At 55.6% G+C, this 11,855-nt stretch overlaps 1 protein-coding gene across 4 annotated transcripts; it reads left to right on the top strand.

The window, feature by feature from the left end:
* HOMER3 (homer scaffolding protein 3) lies at nucleotides 3,284–11,809 on the top strand. Of its 4 annotated transcripts, XM_021083466.1 has the most exons (11): nucleotides 3,339–3,491; nucleotides 4,020–4,156; nucleotides 5,054–5,131; nucleotides 5,220–5,376; nucleotides 5,636–5,767; nucleotides 7,551–7,658; nucleotides 8,787–8,908; nucleotides 9,402–9,558; nucleotides 9,906–10,016; nucleotides 10,125–10,211; nucleotides 11,340–11,809. In XM_021083466.1, the coding sequence occupies exons 3-11, from the start codon at nucleotides 5,118–5,120 to the stop codon at nucleotides 11,529–11,531; spliced, it is 1,080 nt and encodes a 359-aa protein (XP_020939125.1). In that variant the 5' UTR covers nucleotides 3,339–3,491; nucleotides 4,020–4,156; nucleotides 5,054–5,117; the 3' UTR covers nucleotides 11,532–11,809. The 4 variants fall into 4 exon arrangements, with proteins under 4 accessions (XP_020939124.1, XP_020939125.1, XP_013846780.2 ...); XM_021083465.1 differs by lacking the exon at nucleotides 4,020–4,156 and having other exon boundaries at nucleotides 3,284–3,491; XM_013991326.2 differs by lacking the exon at nucleotides 4,020–4,156 and having other exon boundaries at nucleotides 5,010–5,131.

An 11,855-nucleotide genomic window follows, 5' to 3' on the forward strand; every position in this document is an offset into this window, starting at 1 on the left:
CTAGAGGCCACCAAGGACCAAGATGTGTTCCTGGGGACCTCTTCCTGCTAGAAATATTTACAGAGTTCCTGCTGCAAGTTAGGCTTGCTTTAGATGCAATGACAGGACCATGGAAAAGTAGACAGTAACCAAACCATGCCATAAACAGATCTAAGCAGCCATTGTGACGCACACACCATGAGGTTGAACATGTGGCTTTGGGGAAGAGTGACAGACCTCTGCTGCTCTGGTAGGACAAGACCCCTCCAAGGGTGAGAAACAATATAATTTCAGTCCAAAGGCTAGGTCAGATTTAACTGGCCAGAAGTCAGAGTCTGACCTATAAGAGCCACCCTGCAAAGGCAGTTCTAGAACCGAATAAGCTATTCTGGTCTCTACCTGGTTCCTCCTATAACAGGAAGCTCATTTCCTCATGTCCTTCCTCAGCCCCAAAAGAGAGCTGTATTTTCTAGTTAGCCACCTTAGGGTGGTGGCCTCTGCTCACCCCACAAGGACCTCTCCAGTACCTTGGAAGAAAGGTCCAAGAGCCAGGCAGAAGAGGGCTCAGGCTGGGGTGCGGGTGGCAGCTCAGGGCAGCCCCCTACCCATCTATACCCAGGGAACAGTGAGAAGCTGCTGATTTTGCTTGCAGCCTTCCTGCCCCCCACCCCACCCCTAGCTCTAGGAGCATCAACCCATTCTCCAAGTTAGAAAACTGAGGTCTACACTGACAAATATATTCCCTTGGAGTTCCCTGGTGGCTCAGTGGGTTAAACATACAGCATTGTCATTGCTGTGGCTCAGGTTACTGCTGTGGCCCAAGTTTGATCCCTGGCCTGGGAACTTCTGCATGCCTTGGGCATGGCCAAATAAAAAAAGACTTAAAAACCAACAAACCACTCCCTCAGTTTGAACTTGACTAAGACAATTTCAGGTCAGGGCTGCTCAAGGTCAACCGCATCCCAGTCCTTCCTGGAGGCCTGTGAGGGGACCCCATTCTCCCTCATGCTGCTGCCAGCCCTCCTGCCCACTCAAGGAGTAAAGGCTGGCCAAGCTCCTTGCCTGGCCACACCCCTAGAATGGCCTCAGGGCCCCAGATCAACAGCCAGCCAGCACTCGGCACATGCCAAGCATCTTCCAGAAGCCTCGGCCCTGCTGGCACCTTTCTAGTTACTTTTTTTGTATGTGTGTGTGGTAATAAGGAAAAGTCACTCTTTGCACAGAACAGACGGTATTTTCTTTGTTCCTTACAGTGTTCAAGCATTTTGTGGCTTCGGGCCTGAGAGCGAAGCCAAATCCTTTGCTTATTCAGATGCCGTGTGAAGTTAGAGGCAGCTGGGGAAACTGAGTCTGCGGCTCCCTTTCTCTAGCGGGGATGAGCAGTCCCTCTCACGCTGAGTAAGGCTGGGGCTCGAGGCTGGGGCTCCAGGATGGGCCTGCCCTGGCTACTGTCAAACCAATAAATAAATCAGGGATCCCTCAGAAAAGGCTGGGGTGGTGGAACAGAGGCGAGCAAGATCTCTTCCAAGCCCAGGATAGTCAGAGGAGCCTCCTGGAAAGGAGGCAAAGGGGCAGTGGAGCTGAGCCTGAAAGGGCAAAACAAAATATGTACCTTCAAGAAGGGCATTCCATGTGGAAGAAACAGCTTGGGTTTGCCCACCTTCTGGCCTGGAAGGAGGAAACCTCAGATCTTGGCCTGGGAATAAGTTTCTAGAAATTATACAAACTGGAATTCACCTAAAGGTAATTTGAAGGGAGCTACCAGCTCAGCTGTGCAATTCTTGTTGGGGTGGGGATGGGGGCAGACAAATATACTAGAACAAGAAAAGGAGGAGTTTCTGTTGTGGCTCAGCAGGTTAAGAACCCAACTAGTATCCATGAGGATGTGGGTTCAATCCCAGGCATTGCTCAGTGGGTTAAGGATCCCTCGTTGCCACAAGCTGCGACATAGATCACAGATGTGGCTCTGATCTGGTGTTGACTATGGTTCTGATTGGACCCCTAGCCTGGGAACTTTCATATTCCTTAGGTTCAGCCCTAAAAAGACAGGGGAAAAAAAAATGGCAAACACTTCTGAGGTTTGAGAAAGCTCACAAGTGAGTCTCCAAGCTTCAGGGAAGTGCAGGTTCTGAGGAGCCTCAGTGCTCTGTCCAAGAACTCGGTGGCACTGTGTGACTTTGGAGGGAGGAGTCTCCAGGGAAAGGGCAGATAATAGGATTGACAAGGGGGCCCCACAGGCAGGCTCGGATCAGGGGAGACTGAACTCAGTTCCAGAAGGACCCTCTCCCAGCAAGCGTATGAAGGGGTGGCTTCCCTCTGACCAGAGGTGGCAAATGCAGGCCTGTGGGCCTCCAGGCAATTTTCTCATTTGGTGGGACCTGGACAATGATGTTCCTTCCACCTCAGTCTTTGGACCCTATAACACAGCAACAATAATCCTAACCCAACCTCACTAGCATTTCTTTTTCTTTCTTTTCTTCTTCTTTTTTTTTTTTTAGGGCCACACCTGACCCACAGCACATGGAGGTTCCCAGGCTCGGGGTTGAATCAGAGCTGCAGCTGCAGGCCTTCACCACAGCCACAGCAACCTGAGATCTAGGCCCATCTGAGACTTACACCACAGCTCACAGAAACACCAGATCTTTTTACCCACTGAGCGAGGCCAGGGATGGAACCCACATCCTCCTGGGTACTAGTTGGGTTTGTTTGGGGTGAGCCACAACAGGAACTCCCCTCACTAGCATTGTTACAGTTGTTTGGGGGGATCAGGGTGGGATGGGAAAGCAGGCAGGGATTCTGAGCAGGGCATCCTGTATCAAGCCCCTTAAGTGCCTACTGTTTGCCTCTCTCTCACCTTCTTCTAGGCCCCTCTCCGCCCAAGTCTCTTTGGTTTTCTAGAAACACGCACTGAGCTCCTACCGTGTGCAGACGCCTGGACCCACAAGGCGTCAGATGTGCGCTGCCTCTGGATTCCCATCAGGTGAAGAGGGACTTGACCCCCCATCACAGGCAAAAGCAGCAGTGATGGGGAGGGTCCGGCTCACTCTTGAACAAAGGATGAGGCCACATTCTATTCTGTCCACCTAGGCCTGTCTCTGACTCCCTCCTCCATCTCTCTGTCTCTGGGTCTGGGTCTCTGTCTCCACTGCATCCCCTGTCCCCTTCTGTACCCATCTTAATATCCCGTCCACAATCCTCCCCACTTCCTCCCTGCTCCCACCCCTCCCTCTCCCCCTCGCCGCGGAGGGCCGGCAGGGGGCGCTGCGGGACGGCCTCGGCCGCCCGGGGAGGCGGGGCGGGCGGCGGCCGCGTCGGGACCGGCCGCGATGGGACCGGAGGCGGCGCGGGCGGCGGCGGCGGCGCAGACAAAGGCGCGGGCGGTGCGGCGGGCGGCGAGGAGGGCGCGGGCCCCGGAGCCAGCGAGCGAGCGGGGCGCCCGGCTTCGGGGAGTCGGCGCCGTGGGGCCGCACCCGTCTCGCGCCCGGACATTTGCGGGGCGCCGAGCCGTCAGGGTGAGCCTGGATAGCTGAGCCTGCACTGGGTGCAGGGGGTTGGGGGCGCGAAGTTCTGGGACTGGGGACAGGGCTCGGGGGTCCTCGAAGTTCCGAATACGGAGGCTGGGGGCGGATCAGGGAGCCCCGAAGTTCCAGGGCTTGAGAGGGCACAGGAACCCCGAAGTTCCGGAGTCGGGGTCGAGGAGGGCACAGTACGCCGGGTTCCCCAAATTCCGGACCTAAGGTGGAGGGGAGGCGCGAGGGGACGCCGAAATTCCAGACCTGGGGATGGAAGGGTGGCAGGGGTCCCCGAAGTTCAAGAGCCAGGGACAGCGGGGAGGATCCCCTAAGTTCTGGACCTGTAGTTGCAGGAGGTAGATAACACGTCCCCGAAGTTCTGGATCCGGAGTCAGGGGGAGGGGGGGAGGCGTAGCAGGGATCTTGGAAATACCAAGGTCCGGGATGGCACTTCCTGCATTTGGGGCGCACATGGGGCACCCCGCTTCTGACGGGTGGGGATTCGATTCTGAGCGAGTATCTCCTCAGATCCCCTGGGCTGGGGTTCCTGGGGTGGGGCTTCGCCCCCTCACGCGATTGTGGATCCAGTACACCGGGCGGGGTCAGGCCCCCCTTTGGGAGCCCCGCTGCCGGCAGCAGCGGCGTCCGAGGCGCATGACTAGTTGGTGAGTAACTTTCCCCAACGCCTAGAATCGCTGCAGGAGCATCCGGGCAGGGAGGCCCGAGTTTCTGGGACCCCCTGCGCCCGGAACCCTGGCTCAACCCGGGACCTAGCCCCAACCCTGGCCAAAGTCGCTGCCCCTCCCCCACCCAGGGGCTCCGGTTTCAGACCCTGTGACCGGGACAGCAGCTGCCCAGGACAGAGGAGGGGGGCATTCCCCCTCTGACCATGGAGGCTGCTGGGTCGGGGCCTCTCTTCCCTTAGTTTGCCTCCCCCTTCCCCCAGGTCCTCCCCTAGGACTCCCCCCCCAACCCCAGGGTGTTCAGATTAAGTGGTGAGAGGTGATGCGGACTGAGTGGTGATTGGAGGCCACCACCTTGAACCTGTTTAGCCACATCTTGTTTTTTTAACTAGGCTGAGGGCTCCCTGGGGGCTTTGACTCTGAGGTGTGCCTCTGCCCTAAGGTGGAAGCTGAGGGGTCTCTTTGTGGGTCCAGAAGGGGACTGGTTTACCAGTAGGCACCTGCCAATGCCCCACTTTTTGATGGAGGCTCTGCTTTGGGAGTGATGGATGAATGTGTCAGGAAGTACTACACAGGAGTTGGCCTTGGCCTCCTCAGCCCAACCCAGAGATTAAGAAGACTTCACTGGGGGTCTAATAACCAAGAAGATGAGAGGTTTATGCTGGTAGGAGCCACTTGGCTCCTATCAGAGGTAGTCTCCTGCCCAGGGTGTTGCAAGGGCTTCTTCTAGATGGGGAGAGTTGGGGTCTTTTTGCTGAGAACTTTGAGCTTGAAGCTCTGTGAATAGTGAACCTGGTGGTGGGTCCTGATGTTGGACATGCTTGGCCTCCCTCAGCCTGGCCTGGGGGACACTCACAGGCCCCCCTTCTCCCCGCAAAGGCCAAACCAGCAGCTCCTACCATTCTTCTGGCTGCCCCTTGGAGCCCACAGACCAGCCTGACCAATGTCCACAGCCAGGTGAGCCTCTGCCTCTACCAGCTTGACCCTTAGTCTTCTGAGATGGGGGGCATTGCCTGGCCTCCACTGAGCACCCTCTCCCCACCAGGGAGCAGCCCATCTTCAGCACTCGGGCGCATGTGTTCCAGATCGACCCGGCCACTAAGCGGAACTGGATCCCTGCGGGCAAACATGCACTCACTGTCTCCTACTTCTACGATGCCACCCGCAATGTCTACCGAATCATCAGCCTTGGGGGTGCCAAGGTCCTGGTGGGGCCTGGGTGGGGTGCCAGGTGCCAAGGATCCCAGTGACAGGGGTGGGTTCAGTTGCTGCTTTGCTGTGTGCTTTGGGAGCACGGGGTGGTGGGGGGGTGCCCTGAGTCTTTCTGGGCCTCAATCTTCCTCTTGAAATGGCCAAAGACCTCTGAGGTGCTAATACAAAGTGATACCCCCCGGGGAAGGGGTTCATGTTCATTATTACCAGTTCCCATCAACCATGAACTTTGCTTACCCTCCCCCCCAGGCCATCATCAATAGCACTGTCACCCCCAACATGACCTTTACCAAAACCTCCCAGAAGTTCGGGCAGTGGGCAGACAGTCGCGCCAACACTGTCTATGGCCTTGGCTTTGCTTCTGAACAGCATCTGACACAGGTGGGCCTGTGGGGGTACATGGTGGGAGGAACGGGGCTAGGGATGGGTCTTCTCTTGGGTGCTGGGGGACCCTGGACAGATGGCTGGGCCTCCATTTTTCCAGCTGCAGAATGGGCATACAGAATTGGACAAGCAGAAAGAAAACAGAATTAGACAAGCCAGTGGCCCCTTCCCACTTCCCTGGTTCACATCCCAGCTCTGTTGCCTGCCTGCTCTGATTTCAGAAGCACCTGCCCCTCCCTGGATGCCTGGGATGTGCTTCCTCCCCACACACGCTAGCACTACCTTCATTATCAACTTCCTCTACCCTCAGCTGTTCTAGGGTTCAGTATTATCTCTTTTTTTTTTTTTTTGTCTTTTTGCCTTTTCTAGGGCCACTCCCGTGGCATGTGGAGGTTCCCAGGCTAGGGGTCTAATGGGAGCTGTAGCCACTGGCCTACGTCACAGCCACAGCAACTTAAGATCCAAGCCGTGTCTGTGACCTACACCACAGCTCACTGCAATGCCAGATCCTTAACCCACTGAGTAAGGCCAGGGATCGAACCTGCAACCTCATGGTTCCTAGTCAGATTTTTTAACCACTGCGCCCCAATGGGAACTCCTCCCTGTTCAGTATTGTCTTACCCATTGTTTCCCTGAATGGTTAGTGTTCTCTGAGTCCTGTTGAGCTCATGAGACTTTTCTTCTAGAAGCATTTGTTTTCCTTTCTTTTCTTTTTCTTTTCTTTAATGGCCCCACCTGTGACATATGGAAGTTCCAGGCTAGGGGTCGAATCAGAGTGCAGCTGCCAGCCTACGCCACAGCAATGCCAGATCCAAGCCTCATCTGCAAAGTACACCACAGCTCATGGCAATGCCGGATCCTTAACCCACTGAGCAAGGCCAGGGATCGAACTCTCATCTTAATGGATACTAGGGTTCAGGTTCAATCCCTGGCCCGTTAACTTCTATATGCTATGGGCTTAACCAAAAAAAACCCCTTTTTTTTTCAAACTAAGGAAATTTATTTTGAAATAAAAAAAAATATATATATATAGTGTATCCTACCCTAGCTGGAAAAGTGGTAGGTAAATGTAAACTATGGCGTAACAAAAATGAGATCCGGGTGATTGCTTTCTCACTGGCTAGGGGTGCCTCTCAGAGGCTCCAAGGCCAAGACCTGCTTTTTCTTGGTGATAAAAGGATATTCAGGAGTTGCCTCCATGGCTCAGTGGTTAACGAATCTGACTAGCATCCATGAGGATGCAGGTTCGATCCCTGGCCTCATTCAGTGGGTTAAGGATCCGGCGTTGCCATGAGCTGTGGTATAGGGCGCAGATGAGGCTCAGATCCTGAGTTGCTGTGGCTGTGGTGTAGGCTGGCAGCTGCAGCTCCGATTATGCCCTTATCCTGGGAATCTCCATACGCCATGGGGTGGGGTCCTATATAAAAGCAAAAGCAAAAAAAAAAAAAAAAAAAAAAAAAGATATTCACAAGTGTCTCAGGCATGAAAGACAGATTAGCTGAAACAAGCCTGATTGAGAGGAAAAGGAGATCCCTTTCTCAAGATGGCTTAGTATGATACACATCCATGAACATCCCAGCCCTTGACACCCACTCTACTCATTGAGCATCATCCAAGCTTTCTTCCCACTCTTCCAGTTCATGAGATGAGGGCGATGCACTCAGTTCTAAAGTTCCTTCCAAAGGAGCAGAGCTAGCACTGGGTGGGTGTTCTGTGGTGGGGCCCTGTGGGAGGGGGCTGGGAGTTTGTTGACTTTCTGTTCTTGTCCCCCCTTCCTCAGTTTGCTGAGAAGTTCCAGGAAGTGAAGGAAGCAGCAAGGCTGGCACGGGAGAAATCTCAGGATGGGGGGGAGCTCACCAGTCCAGCTCTGGGGCTTACTGCCCACCAGGTCAGCACTCTCCATCCCATGTCTGCCAAGAACTCAGCTGATATTGGGGGGTCTAGGTGCTGTACCGGTGCCCAGGACCAAATGCTCACAGATGATATAAAGCTAGATCAGTGCAAGGACCATGGAAGAGGGGTGTGGGTGCTATAGGAACATGTCAGCATGGTCCTAGGGGGTCTGTCCTAGCCTCAGATTAGAATTAAAGGAACTCCTGTTGTGGCTCAGCAGAAATGAGTCTGACTAGTATCCATGAGGACGCAGGTTTGATCCCTGGCCTTGCTCAATGGGTTAAGCATCCAGCATTGCTGTGAGCTGTGGTGTAGGTCGCAGATGCAGGTCAGATCCCGTTTTGCTGTGGTTGTGGCGTAGGCCAGTGGCTACAGCTCTGATTAGACCCCTAGCCTGGGAACCTCCATATGCTGCGGGTGTGGCCCTAAAAAAGACAAAAAAAAAAAAAAAAAAATAGAAGAAGGCCAGAGAACCAGCTCACATGGCAGAGTTGAGACATGGAAGTTGAAACGGCTAAGTAGAGGAGCAGAGTAAAAAAAAACTGTCCCTGGGCATTTCCCCCACTAATTTATTTATAATTTATCGACCACCTACTGTGTGTCTCACCCAGGGCTGGGCACTGGGGTTAAGGAGATGAAAAAGTTGGCTGGTCCCCCAGGGCTATGGTCCTGGCAGCAAGGGGATTCATAATTAATCCAGCCTGATGGAGTGAGTTTCCTGTAGGAATCTTAAATTGATGTTGAAATTTGGCCCCAGGGAAGGTCAATGCTATGAGGGAATAACAGGGAGGCTTCAGATTGCAAACCCCGCCTCCCCTTTGCAGATTTTGAGTATCTCCCTGTGTTTAGGCTGGCCCGCCTCAGGGTTGCTCCCCTAGGGAGTTGGTGAGAGCCCAGCGGGCCATGTTGGGGCAGGGCCCAGAACTCCAGCCCAGAGGGCAGGGGCTCCATGGACGGTAGGTGAGGAGGGGAGAGGCGCAGTCAGATCCCAGACCTGGGAAGGGTCCCCTGCCCTGTCACGACCCGAGCGATTAACATCAACCCTGATCCCAATAATGCCCTTCTAACCAGCCCTTGACTGAAGCCACCCCCACTGTGTCCTTACTTCTGCCCACACCCTTAGGTGCCCCCGAGCCCCCTCGTCAGCGCCAACGGCCCCGGCGATGAGAAGCTATTCCGCAGCCAGAGCGCGGACGCCCCGGGCCCCACTGAGCGTGAGAGGCTCAAGAAGATGCTGTCCGAGGGGTGAGGCGGGGCACAGGGGTGAGGCAGGACGAAGGGGAAGCGGGGGAGAGGAGGTTCCCAGAAGCTGTTGAGACTCGTTCAGGCGGCGGAATCTAACAGTGGACCCAAGGCTTGGGGTCGGGGAGGAGACACCCAGATTATGCTCCTACAAGAGCCAAACCCAGTCCTGCATCTTCCATATCTCGGGCTAACCCCGGCCGTCCACGCCTCCTCCAGCTAATTCTAAACCCACGGGTGCCTCCCTACCCCCACCTCATTCTGTCCACGCCCCCCTGGGCTGATCCTGCTCGGCATTCCGACTGCGTCTCTCAAAACTGACCAGCGCCTCCCCGCCCGCGCAAGACCCCGCCTCCCCCGGTACCTTCCCACCCTGTAGCCTCGAGGTATCTTGACCCCGCCCATAACTACGCCCCCTAGCACAGCACCGCCCTCACCCGGTCCTCCGCCCAGTGAGGCCCCGCCCTGCCCTCTGCTGACTCCAGTGTTCCCGCAGCTCGGTGGGCGAGGTGCAGTGGGAGGCCGAGTTCTTCGCGCTGCAGGACAGTAACAACAAGTTGGCGGGCGCCCTTCGAGAGGCCAACGCCGCCGCCGCCCAGTGGAGGCAGCAGCTGGAGGCCCAGCGCGCAGAGGCCGACAGGCTGCGGCAGCGGGTGAGGGAGCCCCTCCCTCCCAGAGACCCCAAGTGGTCCAGGCCACTGTGAAGTCCCTGCGCCCTGTCTGTCTCGGGTCCGCTGGCTGGCTGTGTGATCTCCGCAGGTCTCTTCCCTGACCTGAGCCTTAGTTTTGTGCTCTGTAGTATGGGTCTGAAATAATGTGAGCCTCAGAGGGTTGTCCTACCTTTAGGACCCTAAAGTCTCATCTGCCAGAGTCAGGGTGGTGGCCCCAAATAGAAGGGGTGAGTGCCCAGTCATGGGCTTGACTGATCAGGAGGCATATTCCCCACGGGTCAGCAGAGTACAGACTGGGGGTCAGGGAACTGACCCTCCTATCTTTGCAGGTGGCTGAACTGGAGGCCCAGGCTGCCACTGAGCCACCCACAGTCACTGAGAAGGAGGGGCCGGGCCAGTCTCTGGAGCAACTGGAGGCACTAGTGCAAACCAAGGACCAGGTGTGTGAACTGTCTGTGTGCATGTGTGTTTCCTTGGACTTTGCCTTCCCTGATCTCCTATGGGGGAGCCAGGACCCTCAGAACAGATCCTGGGAACTTCTCCACCAGGAGATCCAGACGCTGAAGAGCCAGACTGGTGGGACCCGAGAGGCACCAGACACCACCGAACGTGAGGAGACACAGCAGAAGGTGCAGGTGTGTGTGGTTGCTGTGAGGGTGGGATGACTGCCTAGGGCCCCCAGCCCCTGGTATGGGACAGACATGGGATCTCCCTTTCCTGGTGGGTTCTGGGCAGCTATGTGCTTCCCTGAGCCTCAGTTTCTTCATCTATGAATGCAGTCAGGAAGACATCTAAGGTTGTGAAGGATTCAGGTGACCAGGTACATGGAGGGATTGAGTCACAGTGGGTGGTTTATAAGCAAGTTATTAGTATAATATTTCATCTCATTCCTTTCATGCAACCAGCAGTTTTGAGTTTGTTTTGTTTTTTTTGTTTGTTTTTTGCTTTTTAGGGTCACAGCTGCAGCATATGGAAGTTCCCACGCTAAGGGACAAACCAGAGCCACTGCTGCCAGCCTACCCTACAGCCACAGCAGTGCTAGATCCGAGTCACATCTATGGCCTACGCAGCAGCTTGCAGCAACGCTGGATCCTTAACCCACTAAGCAAGGCCAGGAATCAGACCCACCTCCTCATGGATACTAGTTGGGTTCCTAACCCACTGAGCCGAAGCAGGAACTCCCAACAAGCAGTTTTTGAATCTCTGTTGAATCTCCATTCTTGACCCCATCAAATCCTCACACATCCCCAGCCTGAGGTTGGGAGCCTTCATTTGTACCCATGTGCGGCTGGCCTGGCTTTCACTGAAGACTTTATCTGAGAAATGTTCCTGGGGGCATGTCCTGTGAGTCCAGCAGGTAGAGAACTTAGAGGATCTCTTCTGCCCCCAAAGAGAGAGAAATTGGGAGAGGGATGCTCCCTGTTTTCTTCTGGGCAGAGTGTTCAGCATGTGCAAAGGCCCTGGGGTGGGGTGGGGGAGTCATTATGTTCAAGAAACCACAAGGAAGCCAGCAAGGCTGAGTTGGAATGAACAAAGAGAGGAAAGAGGGCTATGTATTTCATTCCCAGCGTGATAGGTGACAGGAGAGTTTTGAATAGAAGAGGAAAGTGGTCAGTTCAATGATGTTCAAGTTGGCAGGGGGACCAGGGAAGCCAGGTGACATAGAAGGTTTGGCCCAGAGTGGAGGCTGTGGGGATACCATTGAGATGCTGGACCCTTCAAACTTGCTGGGGCCCCCAACCCTGCTTGCCCTCTCCCTGCAGGACCTGGAGACCCGAAACGCGGAACTGGAGCACCAGCTGCGGGCAACTGAGCGCAGCCTGGAGGAGGCTCGGGTAGAGCGGGAGCGGGCACGGGCCGAGGTGGGCCGGGCCGCGCAGCTGCTGGACGTCAGGCTCTTTGAGCTGAGTGAGCTGCGGGAGGGCCTGGCCCGCCTGGCCGAGGGCGCGCCCTGAGTCTGCCTCCGGGTCTACGTGGGGGCAGGGGTGCCCACGGGAGCTGGTTTTACATGAACGATTCCCGCCTGGGGCACGGGCCAGGCCGCAGGCGGCACAGTGGGCCATTCACCTTGACAGGGACTGGGGCCCAGCTCAGCCTGGGGAAGGCCTGTCCACCGTACTCTAGTCAGCCCCGGCTGTTCACAGCTCGGAGGCTGTTTTTGAGCTTTTCATTGTGTAGAATTTCTAGACTCCCTGGGGTGCATACCAGTGCCCACATTACATTTCTAAGCGTGGCTGTGTGTGTGTGGTGTGTGAGCCATGGGTACCTGACCGCCGTCA

Source organism: Sus scrofa, chromosome 2 (genome assembly GCF_000003025.6).
Source record: "Sus scrofa isolate TJ Tabasco breed Duroc chromosome 2, Sscrofa11.1, whole genome shotgun sequence".
Lineage (NCBI taxonomy): Eukaryota > Metazoa > Chordata > Mammalia > Artiodactyla > Suidae > Sus > Sus scrofa.

Excerpts from the sequence above, each read along its gene's own strand:
- HOMER3 (XM_021083465.1), top strand. Across the intron at positions 8,909-9,401 it reads AAGAAGATGCTGTCCGAGGG|CTCGGTGGGCGAGGTGCAGT; the intron begins GTGAGGCGGGGC and ends GTGTTCCCGCAG. Across the intron at positions 10,017-10,124 it reads TAGTGCAAACCAAGGACCAG|GAGATCCAGACGCTGAAGAG; the intron begins GTGTGTGAACTG and ends CTTCTCCACCAG.